Source organism: Taudactylus pleione, unplaced genomic scaffold (genome assembly GCF_031769625.1).
Source record: "Taudactylus pleione unplaced genomic scaffold, aTauple2 ptg000396l, whole genome shotgun sequence".
In the NCBI taxonomy this organism is placed as follows: domain Eukaryota; kingdom Metazoa; phylum Chordata; class Amphibia; order Anura; family Myobatrachidae; genus Taudactylus; species Taudactylus pleione.
Genome location: NW_028284797.1, coordinates 1,623,458 through 1,646,829, shown reverse-complemented (window position 1 = coordinate 1,646,829; position 23,372 = coordinate 1,623,458). Strand labels below are relative to the sequence as shown.

At 44.0% G+C, this 23,372-nt stretch overlaps 1 protein-coding gene across 2 annotated transcripts in view; it reads left to right on the top strand.

Annotated features, from left to right (window-relative positions):
• The first annotated feature begins 574 nt into the window (after positions 1 to 574).
• The window catches only part of TRIM33 (tripartite motif containing 33), a 167,767-nt gene continuing 144,969 nt past the window's right edge, over positions 575 to 23,372 (top strand). For both annotated transcript variants that reach the window (XM_088446302.1, XM_088446301.1), the window contains exon 1: positions 575 to 1,088. In XM_088446302.1, the coding sequence (XP_088302428.1) occupies positions 677 to 1,088 (412 nt within the window). In that variant the 5' untranslated portion in view covers positions 575 to 676. The remainder of the gene's footprint in view (positions 1,089 to 23,372) is intronic.

The following is a 23,372-nucleotide window of genomic DNA, read 5'->3' as shown; positions in this document are numbered from 1 at the left end:
AATGAAGTGTATTTTCTGAAAAATCATCTAAATAAAACAGTATACAATTTTTGTGTATACTTCATAACAAATGACTAATTCTGATATTGAAATGTTACTAGCCCTAAGAAATGAAAAGTAGGGTGAGAGAAACCTCAGCAGCTAAATGGTTAAATATGTTCTCTTATATTTGTATGATATATGTGCTATCATTTCTGACAAGTATGTATGATACTTCAGGAGATAACCTTCTAATTAGGACAAGTGGAGATGGTGCTCATAGCAGCCAATCACAATCTACCTGTCATTTTAAGAACATACTAGATAAATGATAGCTAGAAGCTGATTGGTAGCTATGGGCAACAGCGTCTCTTGTTCTCTTTAGAACGTTTGATACTTCTCCCCTAAAATCTGGTATAAACAACAAGTATTTGCTACTGTCTAGGAGGGTCCTGTAAGATCCAATCATCACATTCGCACCATGCTGTTAGCGCAGCCGCAGTTGCACTCCCTCACTCAGCAACAACACAAGCGCCTGCGCTGCGCGCGTGGTCCCTGACCCCTACGTCTTGGTGACGTCAACCCGCCGTGGCCGTTAGAGGCGGAGGAGAAGGAGGAGGAAAGAGGGAGGTGGCGTAGTGTACGTGCGCTGGTGGCGTCGCGAAGCGGTCAGTTCAGGGGTTCAAAGAGGAAAAACATGGCGGACAACAAAGGAGGCGGTGGCGGGGAGGCGGACGGCCCGGAGACCAGCAACAACAATAACAATGGCAGCGGGCAGGACGGGAGCACCGCGGGGACCGAGGCCCAGGCCGTGGAGGAGGCGGCGGCAGAGAGCGGGGATAAGGCTGCGGCCCCAGCTGTACCAGTGGCTGTCCCGGTTGAGGAGAGCCCGGCCCCCTCGTCCTCTGCGGCCTCCTCATCCTCCACGCCGGCCGGAGTGGTGAACCTGCTGGATACGTGCGCGGTGTGCAAGCAGAGTCTGCAGTGCCGGGAGTCGGAGCCGAAGCTGCTGCCCTGTCTGCACTCCTTCTGCCGACGCTGCCTCCCGGAGCCCGAGCGGCAGCTCAGCGTCCCGCTACCCGGCGGTAGCAACGGGGATATCCAGCAAGGTGAGTGGCAGCATGGGATGAGCCGGGGGAGGCTCTGGCCGCTCAGGCCGGTCCGTGTGGTGTATATCTGTGTATACAGCAGTCTGGCAGTATCACTGATGATGGCTGGTCTGCTGCTGCCGCCACCGTCCTGAACTTTATGCTTTGTGTCCGGACACTGTTGCTCGCTGTGTTTCTCTGCACAGACCGTGTGTTGTGTGACATAATAGGGTATATGTAGTGAGTGTTGTTGCAGTTTCGCTAGATAGTATGGAGACTGTTCTGCATTCGCTCCTGTACTAGTGTTGACTATCACTAGTGTTATTACCTTAAAGTGCCAATGGGCTGTATTATATGCACTATAAATCTATAAAATAAGATGGCAGCTGGTCTATGATCCTGGATGATTTGTATCTGAAAGCTATTTCTTGTTAGAATCCAATTTTGGTTGTTGGATTGCTTGTCAAGAAAGTGATGAACTACATCTGTACAGTCACATGTTCTGTGTCATTACCACATGCTGGGTGATTATCTGAGTATATAGGCGTATTTGTGTGTGTTACCCACTTGTCAGAGTACTACACAGTGTAAACAGATGGAGAGGAAGTAAATAAGTTAACCTATCACGCCAATAAACTGAGCGACATCAAATGGGTCAAAATAGGTGTAAAAGAAACACTGCACTTGAAATGCCAAATCAGTACTATTTGGAACAAAACTTATAACAGTTGTAAATAATATTTCATAATACACTGCACAAAAGCCAACCATGCACTTAATTTTTTAATTGTGGAATATATATTTTACAATAGAATGTTTTGGACCCTTGCTTATTGAGTCTTTTCCCAAGGCTTTCTGTGTGGCTGCTATATGTTGTATTTTTGTGTTATGCTTTGTAAGGATATACTTTATTGTTAGGCAAGATATGCTCCAAGAAGTGAATTTAGACCTTGTACATTGTCAACACACATACTTTTGTATTTGATTATTTTTAATATGCTGGTACTTTTCTGGGAGTAGGAATTTTGACTGACTTGTGCATTTATGCAAGATGCTTAGTTTCTCTCTAGCTGCTGACTATTGTTTAAAGGTTGCAGAACGCCATGTGGTATATTTTCCAGAATCTCTTATACACCATTGATGAGCTAGAGAGAGTTCATATTGCTTGTCTGTGGTTGCTAAGGCCGTCTGCAGAGACATTTGGATCTCTCTGGCTGTTGCAGTGCACCATCTTCAAATTCAGGTCCTTCTAGCCATCACAGGGCAATCATCAACTAAAGTCATGCATGAGCAGTAAAACTGTTATCATTATTATACTTTTATATGGTGCCATAAGGGGTCTGCAGCTCCTTTAATAAGTACATAAACAGAAATAGTGTGCATAAAACAAGAAAAAAAAAAAGTGACTTTAGCTGGGTACACACCTAAAAGATATATCTGCAGATGTCTGTTCATACACACTGAGCAATCATCATCTGTCCGCGGTCTCTGCTGCAAGTGCACCGTACACACAGCACAATGAGCAGACAGATCTGCCACGATACGTTGTCTGTAAACGACGCCGTTCAGACTTTTAGCTGGTACACAATATATCGGCTAATTGATTGGCTGATATATTTGCCCGTGTGTACCCAGCATTACAGTACAGAACATTGGAGAACATGGGCGTTGTTTATAAACATTGCTGCAGCAGACACAAAACCCAGATGAGTAGCAGGGCAGCCAAACTCATAGATTTAGTGCTGTTGTTGGCAGTGGGGAGGAGATCATTTTAAGTGAGGGACGGAAAGCACATGAGAAGAGGGCCCTGCTTACGAGAGCTTGAAATCCAAAGGAAAAACTTTTGCCCCTAGTTATTAGTGGCGGAAGAAGGACGGATACTCAATTGCTCTTGTAGATTTGCATCTGCCTCAGCAAATCGGAGTCAGAACCATTTTTTCCATTGGGCCATGTCATTTTTATAAATTTCCATACTGGTACTTTTTGATTTGTTCCCTCTGAAATTACTTGCATGTTTTTTATTTTTTTTAGCTGTCTACAGGGTACATGTTAATGATCCTTCAAGGTATTTCCAAATGGGGTTGGGCATGAAAGTTTATGTAACAAGAATAAAAGCATATCAAAGTTCCATTTGTTTTTTACCTTCAACTGTTCTTCATTTGTGGTATAAGTGGAGTGCAGAGAATCAAGCACATCTTGGGAGATTCAACCAACAGCAAGCTTCCATTGGAGCTTTGCGAGATGTGCCGCTGTGCACATTTTTAGGTGGTAGGTAAACATTTCTCTTTTTTTTTTTTTACTTGCACATCTGTGATGCAAGCAGAAATAAGCAATGGTTTCATTTAGCTCTCGGGTTAAGTGCCGGGAGCTTTTCAGTCGACTGCATCACACCTAGCACTCACTTAACCTGGGAGGTATTTAGTAGCGGTAAATGGCAATCTGACTTAAATCTCTGACTTAAGTGCTGGGTGAGATGCTGTTAGCGTATGCAGTAAGCTCGCAACTAGCATTGCAGTACTAATTTAGTCGGGAGGATGATACAAGCAGAAATACTCTAAATGTGGGTTTACAGAGCAGGCAGTTGAATAGCTTTGGGCATTTATTCCTGGTGCTATTCAACAGCACAATTTGATTAAATTCCCCCTTTAGTGTTATCCTTCTGTTATGTTGACAATATCACTATATGTAATCTTCCTATTCCACTCCACTCACTTAGTCCCATGAGCTGTCTAGTCGCACCACTTTCTCACTCATGACCTTGCCCTAAACAGTCTCATTCTTACTAAACACCTCACCAACTTCTTTTTGTACATGTCTGTTTTTGTGATACTTCCTCTTTGATCTGCCTATGACTCCCCTACTTTCTGGCAACCACCTTTGACTCCCGCTTACAAAACTTCTCCCTGCTGCCCACTTATGGGACTTCCCGCCCCTTCCTGATATTACCACCTCTGCATGTTTTGCCAGTACCAGTCCTATGCTCACTCCATATCCTCTATACACAACTTCTATTTTAGCATTTCCCTACTCTCAAGACTGTAAGCTTTCACAAGCAGTATACTCCCCTTTCCCCATGTATGCACTTTTTGTCGACTTTATCTTTTACTTGTTCTTTTTATGTGCAGTTGCATTTTGTATGACTTTTGGCGTTAGTCATATGCCATCTCCTACACTATGTGCATGATAGCCTGTTATATAATTACTTTGAATTTATATCAAGCCACTTATGCATTTAAAGGTTTTAAAATACAACTTATGTTTTGTATTTTTTATTATTTACTAATTTAATGTGTTTACTTAAGGGGAACTTCAGGCTTCTAAGGGGGTGATTTGATTGTTTTCAGCTGAGTAATGGGCCCGACAGAGCAATTCAATTGTTTGTCCTATCTGGCGTGATAGCTGTGGGTGGACACACCTGTTTGGGCGGGATAACTAGGACTTTAGACCGGTTTAGCCATTTTACGCTGCTAAACACTGAACGTGAAAATGCATGGGTACCCAAAAACAATTGCATATCCCCCTCCCTCTGAGAGTGCTTGTAGCTAGCATCTAGTTCAGTACTGCGTACTGTAGTTAACTAAGTGGTTAACCAGTCTGTATCTATTGTGGTGCATTGGCCTTTATTTACAAGGCTTTGTGTGTGTGTGTCCACACGTGTATATGCAGTTATTTGTGTGTGGGCGTATTCTATGCAACAGATGGTCAGTCAAGGGGGTGTGGGGGGGGATAACAGATGGTGGGCAGTCAAGGTTGGAGTGTTCAACAGATGGTGAGCAGACAAGGGTGGGGGTTGGGCAACAGGATATGCAGTAAGATTATGAATTTTGACTTTCAGTCGGCACTGTCGACACCAGAATGTTGACATCTGGGAAATGTTCACATGGAACAAATGTCTATATGGAATGTTGACATTGTCAAAATGTTAGGATTAAGGGTTAGGGATAGAATTGTCTTTAAAACCACATTGTCAACATTCTGTCCCATGTCGACGTTTCATCAGTGCCAACATTGTCAATGTTGATATGATGTTGTTGACATATTGGGGGCGATTCAATTGTTTTGGGCACCCCCTGCTGCGCGACTATATGAATAGGCACCCGACGGAGCAATCCAATTGTTTCTCCGTTCGGGCCCCATTTCTATTTACAGTGTCTGAAAGCTTCAGGTTTAGCCGTGCATTGCTGTTCAGCAATATCACGGGTTAGACACTGGAGCTGATGGAGAGAAAGCACTGGGCCAGTTGGTGTGGCATATTTTTACACTACTCAGTAAGCTGATGTGATTGCAGTGTGTGAAGGGGTTTTCCCATGTACCCAAAGTACAGAAAAGGTGTCTACATGCATATCAGTATTTGTCACTAGCAATTATGCATATATACCTGGTGTATTTTACGCTTGCAATAGAATGTGCAAATACACACTGATTATTATGCCGACTTGTCACAAACTAGAAGCATATTCTGCCAATACAAATCACGAAGCATCACCACATGTATACATCTCTACATATTTGTGGAAATATATTATACTTGTAAACACAGATTTTGTCACAGGGCACCTAAAATTTCATATATGTATTTTCTGCTCTGAATTAAAAAATGGGCTTTAGAATTTTTCTATCACCCATAAGTTTAAAGTTACGCCCTCTTTAATAATATACATTACGATATATGACCCATTTAGGGAGATTTTTAATTCCAAAATATTGCTGTTATGCAATATATTTAATTTGTAATAAAGCACAACCTAGACAAAATGTTTCAGCAAATAATTGATCAAGGTAAAAAAATATACACTTCTAGCACACTACGGTGATGTAACAAACTGCTGAGATACAGACCAGAGTTAGCTAAATGCAGCAGAGCAGAGAGTGACACCCTAGGTAGGAAAGATGAACTGCATTGTTGTGACAGATGCAGGGTGCTAGAATGAACATCCAGAGCAGGAGCATCTTGTTGATCAGAGGGACGTCATAACCGAACTTGATGTTCGGTAAAAATGTTTGTTTAAGCACAAGTTGCACCCTTTACACAGTGTGTTCTGGGTCCTCTAATGAGCTCAGAGTCTGGCTGCCTTTACTGTTTTGTTTTCAACTGGTTGTTTCATTATCTACACTGACACCCTCCACTAGTGTTATTACCATGGTTGTGGTACTACTCTCTTCTAGAGTTTATTCTTGGTGTAGGCATCTGTACAGTGTGGCATAATATGAATTTGGTGCCTTGTGTTGCATAATATAAATTTGGTGCACATGGTGTGGCATAATGTGAGTTTGTTGCATATGTTGTGGCATAAAATGAATTTGGGTGCATGTGGTGTTGGATACTATGAATTTGGGGCACTACTATTCGCCACCTTCTGAGGTAGAGAGCAGAAATGTGTAAGAATGTCTGCACTTTGGGCGCCCAAACGTCGCACTTCTGAAGTTTAATTCTGGAGAGACTCTGGAACCAGTGAAGGTAATTACAGAGAGGTTCTACAGAAGAGGAGGATAAGCATCGCCTCTGCATGGATTGAAGAACGCCTTGTTTTGATGTGCCTTCAATTTCCTTAGGCGATGGGAAAGTTTTTCTGTGATATGCTGATATCTTCTTTTTTTTTTTTAATGTTAAAGCACAATTTTTGAGTATTAATATTAGATATACTGTGTTGCGGTAGATATATATATATATATATATATATATATATATATATATATATATTTATTTTATTATTTCTCCGTTTTATATTCAAGAAAAATAAACATGATGCCGGAATGTATATGAAAGACATGCTGTCATAGTGAAGGGCTCCACGTTCTATTACCTGAAGTTTGAATATTCAATCCACATATGGGCACCTGTGTTGTGCCATTTCTTGGACATTTGAAGTTTGGAAAGAGAAGTCTTCACAATTCCTTTTTTTTTTTTTTTTTTGTACATCTGGTTCTTTTTGTTTTATAGAAGTTAAATAATACACAATTGCTAGCTTTTTTGTATTTCGTTTTATCAAGTATAACTTGTAAGATCTACAGACTGCACTGAAGGAGTAAATGAGGGCAATTCAATTCTCAGCGCAACTATGTAGCTCCCTTAATGATTACTCTGATCTATTCAATTGGCTGCAACTAGAGTATTTCTGCTTGTACCCTCCTGAGGTGCGAGCACAAATTCGACTTAACTAGTACCTTGGAACGGGATGTAGTTATGAGACCGGTGGCCGCTGGTCTAAATCCCGTCGGGAAGCCCGAAAAGGACTTAAAATAAGCGTCAAAATACTGACTTCTACCTTAATCCCAACGCCGGAATCCAGAAGGACACCAGGCTGAACAAGGTAAGTTCAGAGTGGCCTTAGTTGTTAGCTGTGGGGTTTGGTTAGGCTTAGGTAGCATAGCAGGGTTTGGTGGGGGGGGGGTTAGGTTTAGACATGAAGGGGGAGACTTAGGTTTAGTGCGGAGGGGGGGTTAGGTTACAAGAGGGGAGGGTTAGGGTCAGTGGGAGAATGGGGGAGGGTAACTATACTTACCCAACCCCTGTTGAGATACCAAACGTCGGGATGCCGCTGTCGGTATTTTGACAGGAGGCATCCAGACAGCCAGCATTACATACTGATTCACCTCGGAACAGCATAGCATCCAGCACTTAAGTCGGCAAATGCAGTTTAATAGTCCTTGGCACTCCTTTCTGGAGCTACATTGCCAGCATGGGAATTGAATTGCCCCCAAAATGTGTATGTATATATGTATGTATGTATATATATATATATATATATATATATATATATATATATATATATATATATATATATAAAATAATTTTTCTTAATTAACCATGCTTTTATGACTTTAAACCTATACAGTACATTTGTATACTTTTTTTATTTTTAAACTGTTATTTCATGGGAAGAAGCTCTACATGATCAGGTCTGTAGGTGCAACATAATTTTTGATTAGCAGCGATTTCTTTGAAGCGGTATTAAATTGTTTGCCCCCCCTCTGCGCCCGACAGGAGCTATTCAATTGTTGCTCCTGTCAGGTGTGATCAGCTGCCGGCGCACCATTTCAGCTCGCTCCTCTCAGGGGGTGTGAGCTAAAATAAGCGAACAATGACTGGTTTGGACGTCCAAACCACTTTTCGCGATCGTGCCCAGCAATTTGGTCGGGGGTAGCCGGTTTACGCTGCTAAACCCAACCACTATGGGCATGATCAGCGAGAAAATTGGCAACAATTGAATAGCGCCCTGCGATCTCCGGTCACGAGATCGGGCATGCTATAACAATTGAATACCACCCATTGTGTGAACTGTGACTTTTGGTTATCTATGACTACCTATTTTATAAAAAAATACTCCATTTATCAATAATAGTTTTTAGTTTGTTAGTTTAGAGCAATAACGCCTCTGTAACCTGTTCAGTACAGTTGCAGTCTCCTAAGGCAGTTTCTTAGGTAACAGAACAGCTAATTGGTCCAGACTTGAAGCCTGAGGCTCAACCTTAAGCTTGGTGTCCTCTCAGCAACGTTCATGAATAAAAAAGTTGTATGTCCGTGTTGCACAGTGAAAATGCCATCCTTTCAGTTTAAATGCTGTGCTTTGCACAACACTTGAGAAATTTATATGGGCCTAACTTGTTAGTTGCTTTCCTGCATTAAATGAGCCATGAGCATTCTCCTTTTAGCCCCATATATTGCTGCTTCTCACATCTTTTAGCAAAACGAGGCAGATTGAAATTACAATTAAAATGGACTAAAAAGGGGAGATTGAATTGAGCGTGCTGTTGATATCGCCGGGAGTAAGCTTCCAGAGCTATTCCATTCAGCGCGCTGTTAAGTCCGACTAGTGTGACTTAATTTGGAGAATGCCGGTTCTCGCGACTAAATCAGTGTGTTTTGTCTCGAGAACCGACATTCTACGACTAAAGTGCTGGTCGCACCGCTGTTAGACACTTTAGACGGATTTCTCCTCACACCCTCAGGAGGGTGCGAGAAGTTGTCCCTTAGTCGCCTTAACAGTGCGCTGAATTGAATAGCTCCGGGAGCTCCCTCCAGGCGATATCAACGGCAGGCTTAATTAAATCTGCCCAAAAGATATAAATTTAGAAAATCTGTAAATTCTAGTAATGATCAAAAATGAAAAGAAATGCGCTCACTATTTGTCACCTCTGGTAATGGAAATTCACATTTTTCTAAGGCAGAGGTTTGTCCTTTTACATCCTGCATGGTATTCTGTGGAACTGTTCTGACTAGACCTCTTCCTTATGTGTTGCATTAAGATGTGTCCTTTTTTTATCATCACCTATATAAACCGATCAGACATAATGTTAAAACCACTTGCCTAAAATCATGTAGGTCCCTATCGTACTGCCAAAATAGCCCTGGTCAAGAACTCGGAAGGTGTCAATTTGTTGCCTCCGCGGCTCTGACTAATGGGCATCTGACAGCAAATTAATTGTTGCTCTACTCACACTAATAGCCATGGAATCTGCTTGCACCCTTGTTTTTTCCTCACTCGTTAGTAATGGACGCCCAACGGAGCAATTCAATTATTGCTCTGATTAGTTGCTAGTGCTGTGATTATCGTGTTTGCCAAATGCACCAATTTTAGCTGTTTAAAGTGGCTAAACTCGTCTACCTCCCAAACGACTAACTTTTAGGTTTTTTTTGCTTGCTACCTCAGGACAGTGCAAGCAGAAATCTTAAAAAAAAAAAAATTGATTTTGCCCCATGGTGTTGACAACAGATTACATGTTGACACGGATATAGAGCTCGATTCAATTGCCCGTGATGTAAATAGCACTGGGAGGTAGCTCCCGGGGCTATTCAATTGTGTACGGTGGTTAATCGGAGAATTCCTGTTCTCGCGACTAAAAACCCTGTTTAAGGCGTGAGAACGGGCATTCCCCGACCTCACTTCCTGGCGCGATGCTGTTTTCCAAGCGCGATGGACAGAAAACAGCCTCGCACTGGGACTTCTGTCGGATTTCTGCTCGCATCCCCAGAGAGGTGCGGGAAGAAATCCTTAGTCGGGGGTTAGCTGATTCCCGGAGCTATTCACTTCGCACAGAATAGAATCGAGCCCATAGATGTTGACATTGAAAACTTAACACCTTGCCAGATATCTGCGTTTGAATGCATACCGCACAAACAACATAGTACAGCATTGCTTATTTTTTATTTTTGCTTGCATCCCATAGGTGACTGTTAAGGATGTAGGCAACGATAAGATCTAGTTAACTATTTCCCTTGAACTCCTGAACACTCCAGGACAAACTATATTGTGCGTACACATGGTACGATTGTACAAACGGTCAAACGATATAGATGGGTCGTTAATGACTGCAAATTGTTAACGATATATCGTTTGGCAGCAAACAATCGCAGGATGCATCTTCTGTCTTCCCGTCTGCTGGCACAAAATGGTGGAGAGGAGTGGCCAGAAAGTGACGACAAATCGTTTGTTGTCCTTGAAATTGCTCGTCGTGTGTACACATGGAACAATGTATGTCAAATTGTGAAAGACAGGTCGTGATCTTTCTTCATGTTCAAAAGATCAGATCTCAACCAGTGGGAGTGTGCATCGTTATTTTGCCTACACACTGCAGATTTGAAAAGATTTGTCGTTCCAATCAGTCGAAAACTGCAATATATTTTAAAATATCGTACTGTGTGTAACAATAAGTAGTATTTTACCTACAGTAGGAGGCGGATTTAGACCTCATGACTCCCCTAAGCAAGACACCGATTTGGGGTCCCCATTCCTCAAACAATCCATAACACTATATTTTAATTCCTGCTTTATTCCCTTTTACATTATTTGTCGTCTTTCCTCATACTCAGCTTTTTAAAATTTTTCCCAAATGACCAAGCACTAGCTTAGCAGTTGTAGAGAATTAGATCGTGTTCACTGTAGGATTGTTTTTAGGGCAGAAGGTTCTGAACACACAGGACACATCTGTGCACACCAAAGCAAAACCGTAACTACACATTTTGGTGCCCTCTGTACATACAGAGCATTGGTGCCCCATCCACAATTGAAGCAGAGAGAGCGTGCACCAAAGCCATGCACCGAAAAAACCACAGGTTTGGACTTTCCAATCCAAATTATGCGACACATTAGCTCTTAGTCACATTAAACCACACTGTAGTGTCCCCTATTCATGCTACGTCACACAGTAGTGCCCCTTATTCGCGTTACATCACACAGTAGTGCTCATTCACATAATTCCCCCACCGGCGGCGACATGTCTCCGTTTTGGGTAATGGAGGTTGTCGCAGCCCCCTCCCCGCCCACAAACACCAGCAAGCTGTCAATCACTGACAGTCTGCTGCCGCTTTGAGTACGATCACGCAGGACCCGTGCACTGATGAATGAGGGCCTATGACATAGTGTTAAAGCCACAAAGTGTTTCCAAGTGATATTTTTAAGAAGCTATTCACTTTTAAATCATCTATAATGAAAGTACAACAAAACTACTTAAGTTACCAATAACAAAGGCAGACAAAATCCAATACAAATTCTCTTTGCAATGGTATCCTCATTACACAATCTCCCAATGATTGCATGCTGAACAATAAAGATTACCCATTACGAAGGATGGGTAACATCTTTCATAACTCTTGGTAAAATCTGCTCCCCGCATACACTACAATACCACTAACCCCGCGCCCGCTCTCTGCACACACTGCACTACCCCTAACCCTACGCCTGCTTCCTCCACACACTACACTACCCTTACCCTGCTCCAGGCACACACTACACTACCACTAACCCTGCTGCAGCTCTCTGCACACACTGCAGGACCCCTAACCCTGCTCCCGGTACCTGCACACACACTACACTACCCTTACTCTGCTCCGGCTCCAGGCACACACTACACTACCCCTAACCCTGCTCCTGGTACCGGCACACACACTACACTGCCCTTACTCTGCTCTGGCTCCAGGCACACACTACCCCTAACCCTGCTCCCGGTACCTGCACACACACCACACACACACACACACACTACACTACCCTTAACTCTGCTCACACTACCCCTAACGGCCGTGAGGGGGGGTGGTGATGACACAGAAAAGGCAAGTTCCGCAAGTCCTAACTTCTTCTTGGCTCCTCTCTCTCTCTCTGTGCTGAGTCAGACGTCACACAGAGCACATAGTGCAGTGGAGAATAGACTGGGACAGTGAGCCAGAGCGGCATCCGGCAGCTGTCCAATGTGCTGACAGTCTGCCGGGTCCGGTACTTTATATTGCAAGCCTCCAATATACAGTACTGTCAGTGGGCCCTAAGCGGCCGCCTGCATTGCCTAGTGGTAAATGCGCTACTGCCTACCATAATAGAAGTGCATGACGCTTCGACGAGAGCTCATGACTATTTACATGTGCCCCTTGCTAATGTATTTGCACTAATTTCTAGATATTTTTTTTTTTTTCTGATGCTAGGTCAACCTACTCATGTTTGCCTACTGGAGTGATTAGTTAATGAACCTGCATTGTATTAATTCACTATTTAATAGGATTACTACAATGTGGTGCACCAGAATGTTGTAGCCAGTGTTTAATTTTTCATGTCATGTCATTTTGGAAATATATTAATCCGCTACACCCTGTGTTGTCATGCATTACTTCATTCTTACTGATTATGATTCATGGTCACATGTATGGTCGGTTCATGTTTGACTTGACAAAAAATATTTAATGACAGGTTGATTCAGTGTCTATTCATAGTGGATTACTCCTAGTGGCTAGCAACAACACACAATGGCGCAGTAGTCGTTTCAGTTAAAGGAATTGATTATGAAGAGTAAACTAAAACTTATTTTCAGAGGAGCCTCTAAAAAAACCAATGCACTTATAGGGGAGAATCAATTCTCTTCACGCGGATGTAGCTCCTACGTTAAGTACTATTCAATTGCCTATGCCGTAATCCCGCAACTAGTGGATTTCTGCTTGCACCCTTAGGTGCGAGCAGAAATCCATGCTATCTAGTGCCTCAGCGATAGTTGCAGTGTTACTGCATGCGGTAACAGCATGACACCTAGCACTTAAGCCGGGAGGTGTAGTTTACTGCGACTAAGCCTAGGGCATAGGTTGCAGTAAGGTGCATCTCCCAGCTTAAGTGCCTGGTGTGATGCAGTCACTTGAATAGGTACGGACACTTAACCTGGGAGCTACATCCCTGCAACGAGAATTTAATTTTCCACATAGGCGCAGAGAATGAGTTCACGGAGCTATTTAATTCGTCTCTCTGTTAGGTTGACGAAAGTATTTCTTCTCTCACCCTCCTGAGGGTGCGAGCAGAAATCCAACTGAATTGCCACGTTGGGGTCCGGCACTGACAGCCGTTAACTCAAACAATTTAATCGCTTTCCATATATCTAAAGTTGGGTACACACCTAGGAAGCTTGTCCAGGGATCATGGATCCGCAGACCGAGCAGCCGATTGGTATGTGTGTATTGGCTTACCAATCTATCGCTTGATATGTCTGCGTTGACATTGCAACTGGACGGGCATTTAAATTTTGTCAGCCCAGTTGAGCTGTCTGTCACCGATAGTCCCAGCAGCAAGTGTGTGGGAGGTTGGTGGGTTGCTCAGATGAGCTGATGTATCAGACATATCTTCTGTACACATGTACGTATGCACTGTGCAATATGTCGTTTGTCGGCTGAGTGAATGACAAATTGTATAGTGTGACTGTGTACCCATCTTAAAACAGAGCAAAAAAGCAGAGGCCATCACCAGACTTCATAAGAGTAGATCTTTAATTGAAACATTGAGGGGATCATTATGCTTGATGTATAACATGTCTTCACTGATGACGGATAAAAGGTAAACTCTAATGAAGTCTGGTGAGTGCCTCTTTAAGGCTTTTTTTTTTTTTTTTTCTTTAATGACTCAACATATCTTAATCCAAAACAGAGCAAAAAAGCTTAATCTGAATGTTAGTATTAAGTGATCTCTCTGGCATTAAAATATGACTAAACCTGACTAAAGCCCTGGAGGGGGCGAGCAGAAATGCTTCCGGCTGTGCTCGCCCAAACGGTGCAACTTGATGTGCTTCACTGGGGTGGCTAGCCTTCGCTGGCTTTTTTGGGGTTCTGAAGCCCGGATTTTGACCAAGTTATCACTAATGGGACCTCTGGTATCAGAGACGCCGTGACGTGACCCGGAGGCTTAGTCATATTTTTGCAAATATATGCAACTGAGATCTCTGAAATATCTACCACCATGTAGTTTTTAATATCTTATTGCTGATTTCATTCTGAGTGCTGGGGGATTACTTTTTTGTTTCTTGTATAGACTAATCCCTCCCTTACATGCCCCCGATTGATATTACTGGAGTGATTGAGCAGCTACCAACATGTATTGCCACATTAGTTAAAGCAATGTAACATCCATATGTTCCCAGCAGAACGTTGCCATGAGCAGGCCTGGCCAACCTGTGACTTTCCAGCTGTTACAGAACTACAAGTCCCAGCATACCCTCTCACCAATCATCCAGTAAAGCATGCTGGGACTTGTAGTTTCACAACAGATGGAGTCACAGGTAGGCTTTGCCTAGAGAATCACAATCACTTTACCTTCTTCCCATCGTGCATCTTTGTGGTTTCTCTGGACACACCAGGTCATCAACATGATGAAAATGGATACGATTCATAAGACCAGGCCACCTTCCTCAATTGCTTCATGGTCCAGTTCTGATGCTCACATGCCCATTGTAGCCACTTTCGACAGGTGGACAGGAGACAGCATGGGCACACTGACCAGTCTGCCGTTACGCAGCCCTATATGAAGCATGCTGCCATGCACTGTGTTCTGACAGCTTTCTATCGTAGTCAACATTACTTTTTTTATCAATTTATTCTACAGTAGTGCTGTGGGATCGGACTTGACAGGCTAGCCTTCACTCCCCACGTGCATCAATGAGCCTTGGGTGTCCATTACCTTGCCACCAGTTGTCCTTCCTTGGACCACTTTTGGTAGGTACTAGCCCCTGCATACAGAGAACACCGACAATACCTGACGTTTTGGAGATACTCTGACCCAGTCGTCTAGCCATCACAATTTGACCTTGGTCAAAGTCGCTCAGATTCTTACACTTGCCCATTTTTTCTGCTTCCAACACATCAACTTCAACAACTGAGTGTTCACTTGCAAAAGTGCTAACAAGACTGCAATAATGAATTCATGCTGCAGTCACCCACTAGACAGTGATAATTACTAGTTATCACACATTACGCTGCAGTATAATTAACCCATCCTGCTGTCAGTGTTTATATGTATTATATGTATTCTTCTTTCTCATGACCTAAACTACTATTTGAACCGTAATAACATGTATTGCACCAATTTAGTGTCCCTAACTTTCAAATTGTAGTCCGATTAAAATTGATGCATAATATGCATAAGCCATTTATGAAGTTGTTGGACAATACTAGTTTCAGCAAAAATCTTGATGTATCGACTCTTAAGATTATTAATTGAAATGGGGGGGGGGGAGTGACAATGCATTGGAAAATGAGCATTGAAATTGCAAAGAATATTGCCATGTGACACTCGTGGTATCAAACTACACAATTTTTTTTTTTTAGAAATTTAATGTAGACTTAACTCGGAATAAATGTCTTGAGCTCTTTTTTTGCGTGATCAATTAAGACTCTTAATAGCTGTGTTACTGCTTGCCTAGCGTTCCTGCTAGGCTGTTTTAGTGGGGCTCCGCACCCTGCCTGATTTCAAAAGGGCAGAATGCGCCCTGCCCGTTCTGGCAGCGCCCCGCTAAAACAGCCTGTGGGTGCCGTCCCCATCCCCGGGCCGCAATGTTCCGCGGGTGGGAGAAACTGCGGTGTAGCGATCACCGCCGGCGAATCACCGCATGCGCCCAGCATCTATTCACAGAGAAGGGAGAGCTTTGAGGCAGCCCGGAATGTTTGTAAATGCCGGGGACGCCCACAGGAGTGATGAAAAGGGGGATAGTCTTAAAGATATACCCCTTTTCTCGTTGCCGCACTCACTTTTTGGGTGCACGCGTTGGAGTTCTCTTTCTAGGGCACCGGACCTAGGGCCTTATTTATCAACGAGTGTTATCATTTGTAATAAAACTTGTTCCATATAATAAATGGTGCTACAGCCAATCAGCTTTCAACTGTCATTTTTCTAACATGACAGTTGGGAGCTAATTGGCTGGAGAACACCATCATACGCAACAAGTTTTATCACTTTTTGTGAATGGCAACACTCGTTGATAAAGAAGGCCCCTAGGGTGGACACTACTTACCACCATCTTTACATGGAAGCAAAGAGATTTGATCAAGAGTTCCAAGCAGAAGCCACTATTGCAGCTTCTGTTTGGTTCACCCCCTCCAGTTTAAGGCTAAGAGACAAACTCAGAGCACTCTGCTGGCACTAGTACTCTGTTAAATGACATTCTGGGCAGGGTGAATTTTAAAGTGTACCATGGCTTGTTGTCCATGAAGTTTGTCTAAAGATATATGGATATAAATATATATAGATGTATATTTATTACCAGATATTTATAGCCCACACATATTCCACAGCGCTTTACAAAGCATATTTGGCCATTCACATCAGTACCTACCTCAGTGTAACAATCTATATTCCCTACCACATGCTCACACACTAGGATTCATTTTTTGGTTAGGAGCCAATTAACCTACCAGTATATTTTTGGAGATGGGGAGGAAACCCATGCAAGTATAGGGAGAATATACCATAGTGGGAATTGAAGTCACAACCTCCGTGCTTTGAGGCAGTAAATATTTGTAATGGGGCTATTGTAATGAAATATTCACCCAAGTGTCACCAGCAACCCATGCAATCCACACATGCAAAGAAATCAAACCATAAATGTCCATAAATTAAGTTGTGTAATAATGTGAAATGACACAGGGAAAAAGTATTGAACACGTTTGCTGAATTGTATTTAATACTTCCTATAAAAGCCTTTGTTGGTAATGACCGGTTCAAGACTCCTCCTGTATGGAGAGTGCATTGCTCAGGTGTGATTTTGGCCCATTCTTTCACACAAACAGTCTTCAAATCTTGAAGGTTATGTGGGCCTTTTCTATGAACTCTGATCTTTAGTTCTTTCCATAGATTTTCAATTGGATTCAAGTCAGGTGATTGGCTGGGCCATTCTAGCAGCTTTATTTTCTTTCTCTGAAACCAATTTAGAGTGTCCTTGGCTGTGTGTTTGGGATCATTGTCTTGCTGAAATGTCCACCCTTCAGCATCCTGGTAGATGGCAGCAGAATGTCTCAGTACATTTTTTCCATTCATCATCAGGAACAAGTGGATCTTACAAGCCACAGGTGGTAAGTCCACTTATATCCCAGCTGTTGCTCCTCCTCTTCGGACCGTCGTTCCAGAGGAACTCCCACTATCTCCCGTGGCCCTAGAGCCACTGCATTCTCCCAGCAGTTAAGCCTCCGGCATGACGTGCTCCCTTCTCTCCCTGGGGACCCCAAGGTGGGGGCTACCTTTCGCAATTTCAAGCGTCAACAGACAATCTTTGTTATACAAGCAGGGTCAAAGCTTTTATTGAGAGGACGGGGGGCCAGCATGGTTGTAGTTCCCAGGCCGGATGGTTCAGTGAGACCCATTCTGAAACACAAACATCTCAACCTTAATTGATGAACTTCAGGTTCAAGATAGAGTCCCTGCAGTCTGTCAGGGCAGGTCTCAAGAAGGAGACCATGATCGTACAGTGGTTGGTACTCTGCGTTGTGTCCGCAGCAACCTCGGTTCGCATCCGAGTCACGGCACCATACCTATCTCCACATTCCTATTTGGTTTCCTCACGCAGTGCGGGACTCTCAGTTTCAATTTCACCCTTTGGTCTTTCAACAGCACCAAGAGTATTCACGAAGGTCAGGGCTGTAATGATGGCCTTTCTTCGGATTCAGGGTGTCACTATCATCCCGTACTTGGACGACCTACTTCTCAAGGCTCCGTTAGTCACTCAATTATGGAAGGACAGACGGATAACACGGATTCTTCTGTTACAACAGGAATGGATCCTGAATTTCACACAGCCTTCTAAGCGTCTGCCTTCCTAGGGATGTTTTTGGACACGGTGGAGCAGAGGGTGTTTCTTCCGCTGGAAAAAAGTCACCTCCATCCAACACATGTCATCGCAGGGCGTCAGTACTCCTGTGTATTCCTCCTTTGGGGAATATGTTTGCGACCTTAGAGTCCATCCAAGACGAGAGTTCCATACCCGTCCATTCCAACTGGACCTAATCTCTGTGGTCAGAATCCCACCTTTTTTCTTCACCAGCAAGTTCAACTGTCACCCAAGGCTCTAACGGCTCTCCTTTTGTGGCTGAATTTCTCACACCTACTGGCAGGCAAAAGGTTTGCAATGTGAGAATGGATTCTCTTCACCACAGATGCCAGTCTGAGAGGATGGGGGGCAGTGTCTCAGGGTAGACCTTTTTAGGGCCGCTGGACTCGACTGTAGGCGGTACTGCCCATAAAGATTCTGGAGTTAAGGGTCGTATTATATGCTCTTCAGATGGCTCAGCCCCTGTTGAAGGGCCATGCAATCAGAGTGCAGCCCAACAATGCCATGGCGGTGCGTTCATAAACAGACAAGGCGGAACCAAAAAGTCGGTTCGCCATGAGGGAGGTAAGCCGAATTCTGCTTTGGGCAGAGGAATTGCAGGGGCGATTTCTGCGATTTTCATCCCAGGAGTAGAAAATTGGGAGGCCAACTACCTCAGTCGGCATGACCTTCATTCGGGAGAATGGTCACTCAATCCACAAGTATTTCACCAACTGACTCTGCGTTGGGGTCGACATCAGGCCGACCTCATGGCCTCGAGATGAATCCACCAATTGCCAGTTACTGCTCCCGATCGAGGGACCCGCAGGCTGCCGCAGTGTATGCAATGACAACACCGTGGCCGTTTCACCACGTGTACCTGTTCCCTCCTTTTCCGCTCATCCCTCGAGTGCTTCTAAGAATCAAGCGTAAAAACGTCAGGGTGCTACTAGTAGCTCCAGATTGGCCCAGACGAGCGTGGTACTCCCACATACAGAGTCTGTTGATAGATAAGCTGGGGCCGCTTCCTCTACAAGCAGACCTCCTTCTTCAGGGTCTGTTTATCGGGACTTAAGGTGGCGTCGTTTGACGGCGTGGCTATGGTAAGGACTATCCTCAGGTAGAAGGGTATCCCTTCGAATGTGATTCCTACAATGATTCGGGCTCGGAGGGAGGTTACGTCTAAACATTACTACAGGATATGGAAGACGAACCTAGCTTAGTGTGAACGATGCAGTTCACCTCAGTCAGAATTTAAGATATCACAACTCCTTCTTTTTCTTCAGGCCGGCTTATCAGCAGGCCTTCTTCTTGGTTCCTTAAAGGTAGAGGTTCCGTGCTGTCCTTTTTCTCTCAGAGGAAATTGGCCTTATTGCCGGATATCCAGACCTTTCTACAGGGAGTAGTCAGAATTCGGCCTCCTACGGCACCATGGGAGTTGGATTTGGTCCTGTTTTTTCTTTTTCTACAGTCTGATTCCTCTGAGCCGTTACAGAGGGTAGAGATAAAGTATTAACATGGAAGGTTGTTCTTCTTTTGGCGCTCGCCTCAGCGAGGCGCTTGTCTGAGCTGGGGGGCTCTATCCTGTTGTCCACCTTATCTCATTTTCCATGAGGATAGGGTGGAGTTGCGTATGCAGATGTTTTCTTCCTAAAGTTGTATCTGTTTTTCATATAAACAGCCAATTGTGGTCCCAGTGTTCAGGGACGACTCTCCAGCCTCTGGATCCTTAGATGTTGTTAGAGCACTCCGGATTTATGTCGACAGAACTGCTTGTCTCCGAAAGTCGGATGCACTTTTGGTTCCGTTTGATCTGGCGTGACCAGGTTGGCCGGCTTCACAACAAACCATTCAGGTGGATTCTTCTGATTATCAGACAAGCTTATATGGTGGCTTCAAGACTACCACCTTTTTCCGTTACAGCGCATTCAACGTGCTCGGTAGGTCCTTCATGGGCGGCTGCTCGTGGGGTCTCCTTAAACCATCTTTGTCGAGCTACCTTTTGGTCAGGCAGGCTTACTTTTATTGTTTTGATACTTTTGCGGCCTCTGTTTCAGAGTTTGGCCATGCAGCTTAGCAGGGTTCCCAGCGCTCTCCCACCCGGGTTGTGAGCTCTCGGACGTTCCCATTGTACTGAGACTCCAGTGTCCCCTAGTGGATGAAGGAGAAATCAGGATTTTGGTACTTACCGATAAATCCCTTTCTCCGATTCCACAGGGGACACTGGACGCCCACCCTGCGCTCTAACACCTGCATAAGTTATTGTTTTCCAGGTTAAGATGGTTGTTTTTTATCCAGGGTCTGATTGGAATGTTTCTTTTATAACACTATTTACTTCTTTTTACATGAATGCTGTAGCTTTTCTATCTCCTTTCTCCTTTTGTTCCAGCTCCCCTCGGGCACAGTTTATTTAGACTGTCCTGTAGGGGGGTATAGAGGGGGAGGAGCTAGCTACTATTCAAATGTATTAAAGTGCCAGCTCCCGGTTATCCTACATCTATACCCCATTGTACTGAGACTCCAGTGTCTCCTGTGGAATCGGAGAAAGGGATTTATCGGTAAGTACCAAAATCCTGATGATTTTTTTTTTTTTTCCTCCAAACATGGTGTGTATTATGGCATCCAAAGAGTTCAATTTTGGTCTCATCTGACCAGACTAAATTCTCCCAGTGTTTCACAGGCTTGTCCAAATGTTGTGCAGCAAACTTTAAACAAGCTTCAACATGCTTTTTCTTTAGCAATGCAGTCTTGTGTGGTGAGCGTGCATACAGGCAATGGCGGTTGAGTACATTACTTATGGTTTTCTTTGAAACAATTGTAACTACTAATTTCAGGTCTTTCTGAAGCTCTCCACAAGTGGTCCTTGGCTTTTGGACAACTCTTCTGATTGTTTTCTCTCCTCTTTAATATAATATAATATTTTACTCCTGGTTTTGTAGGTTCATTTGCATGGGTAAATTTTTTTTCATGTGTATTGAGGCCTCCATACATCAGCGACTGATTGTGGCGATCCACAGATGCTGGGTCGGCGCATTGGTGAAATCCAACATATTGGATTTCCCAGACTTGGCAATTCGGTGAAATTTAACATGTAGAATTCCACCGATCCTGCGACGGATCGCGGGACATTGATGTCCGCCAGTCGCCATTTCCGATCGCTCTGATCCGTCTCAGATGTACGGGGGCCTTTGGTCAGCACTCAGTAACCCACCTTTATCCAAAACAGTTCGCCATCATCAGAGTGGAACTTAAGACACTTCCTTTTGTTTGTTAGTGCTATATATATATATATATATAATCAGCAAATGTGTGACGCAGTGCTTGCTGTGTACCTGCTTTGTCCCAATACACATCTAAATGTTGCTGTGGACTATGTTTTAATGTGAGTAAAATAAACACTAGTTACCTTGGAATTCATAGGTGAGTTCTAAATTCCTGGATTATTTATGCTGGATCTTTCATCCCTAGCGGAGCACCCCTCTCTGGAGTTATATATTATGCAGTGAGAAAAGACTCCCTCTATACCATATAGTGTTCCCTCTAGCTCCGGCGGCAGGCAGGGCGCCGGAGCTAGAGAGGGCAATGTTGTGCGCGCGCGCGTCCGAAAAGGGGGCGTGGCTATGAAAAGGGGGTGTGTCTATAAGACGCGTCCCCTTTTCGTCATACTTGGGGGCGTGCCCGGCGCTTACGGACATGCCGGGCAGCCCCCAAGCGCTGCAGAAAGGGAGAATAGAATAGTCTATTCCCCGGCGGTGACCGGGTCACCGCATGTTTGTCCACCCGCGGGACACTGCGTCCCGCGGGTGAGAACGGCTCCCGCAGGCTGTTAGGGCAGGGCGCTTTTTGCCCTCCTCCTGGAGGGCAGGGTGCTTTTTGCCCTCCAGAAGGAGGGCAGGGCGCCGCGCCCCGCTAAAACAGCCTAGCGGGAACACTACCATATATAGATAGAGATCAGTGATGTTAAAACTTTGTGCAAGATCCCCTGGTTCCCTTAAGATGGCCACATACATAAGAACCTTGCCATTCGGCCCAAGCGGTGTGACATGCTTTACCAATCACTCATTGGCCGTATAAATCTGTCTTGAGATATTTGTGTGAGAGAAACACAATTTGCCAGTTGTCTGACATCACTGTGTGAGGATCATGCACTCAAGTTGCCAACTCTGGCTTCATTACTTTTTGTTTTGGTTTGCGTGCTAGGATATTTAACATGCATGGTTTTTATATGTTGACATGGCTATAAACTTGTTTTTCAACGTTCCTATTGATCTCTCAGCTGAGAATTTTTAATTTTTTTTTTTTTGGTATTTGTTTTGCACATGATTTTTAGATTAAACAATGTATATTTATTCTTTCCGCCATATAATCCAGCCCCTTCCTTTGGTCCTTTTGTGTTTTTTTTTTTTCCTGTCTCCGAGCAGGATAGGGATGTTTATTTTCCATTAGTATGGGACTTACCTATATATTTGCCCAGTGTGCCCTTAGTGCTGCGGGGTGGTACCCCAGAGTGACAGCATGAAGGTTGGTGTGCAGCGAGGCCGGCAGGAGATCTTAGGAATGGTGAAACCCACGCTTTTGCCCGGGGAAGTCTGTAGAGGTTGGCGGCTCATACATTGTTTGTGCACAGGCGCGTGTCATGACCAAAGAAGCGCCGGATCAGAAGCCTGTGCGGAGATGCACAGCGCATGTGCCCGACCTCTCATGGGTCATAGGGTTATAATGATGCTGCACACCGGAGACTGGCATAATATCTGTTACAGCCAATTTGAGGATTCTGGTATTGAGAGCTGCAGGCATGCCATAAAATGGACCGAGAACCTTCTCCCCAACAACCAAATAGTGCCCAGCTGAGGCAAGTTTCTTTAGTGGGCATTTATGTGGGTTATGCTAGCTAAGTATCGTGTTAGTGATAGGGTATTGTTTAATGTGCCTTTGAAGACTGTTGGACCTAACAAGGCGGCTAAAAACAAAGCTTTTAAGATGTCTGTGTGCTGCCTCTGATAACCATTCTTAAACGGATTGTGTTCTGTGAGGATTGTGTTGAGAAAAATCCTACACCTGTGATTGTCCAGCAGCCTAACCATAGAAGTTTGTGTCTATGCCAGTGGTCGGGGAACAGGGGTAAATTACCCCACATGGGGTAAAAATGAAATTCCTTTGGGTTAATGGACTGACAGCCTGGCATGCATATGAATCATTCTATAATTTCTCCTTCATCCACTAGGGGACACTGGAGTCTCAATACAATGGGGTATAGGAGTGGGGTAACCG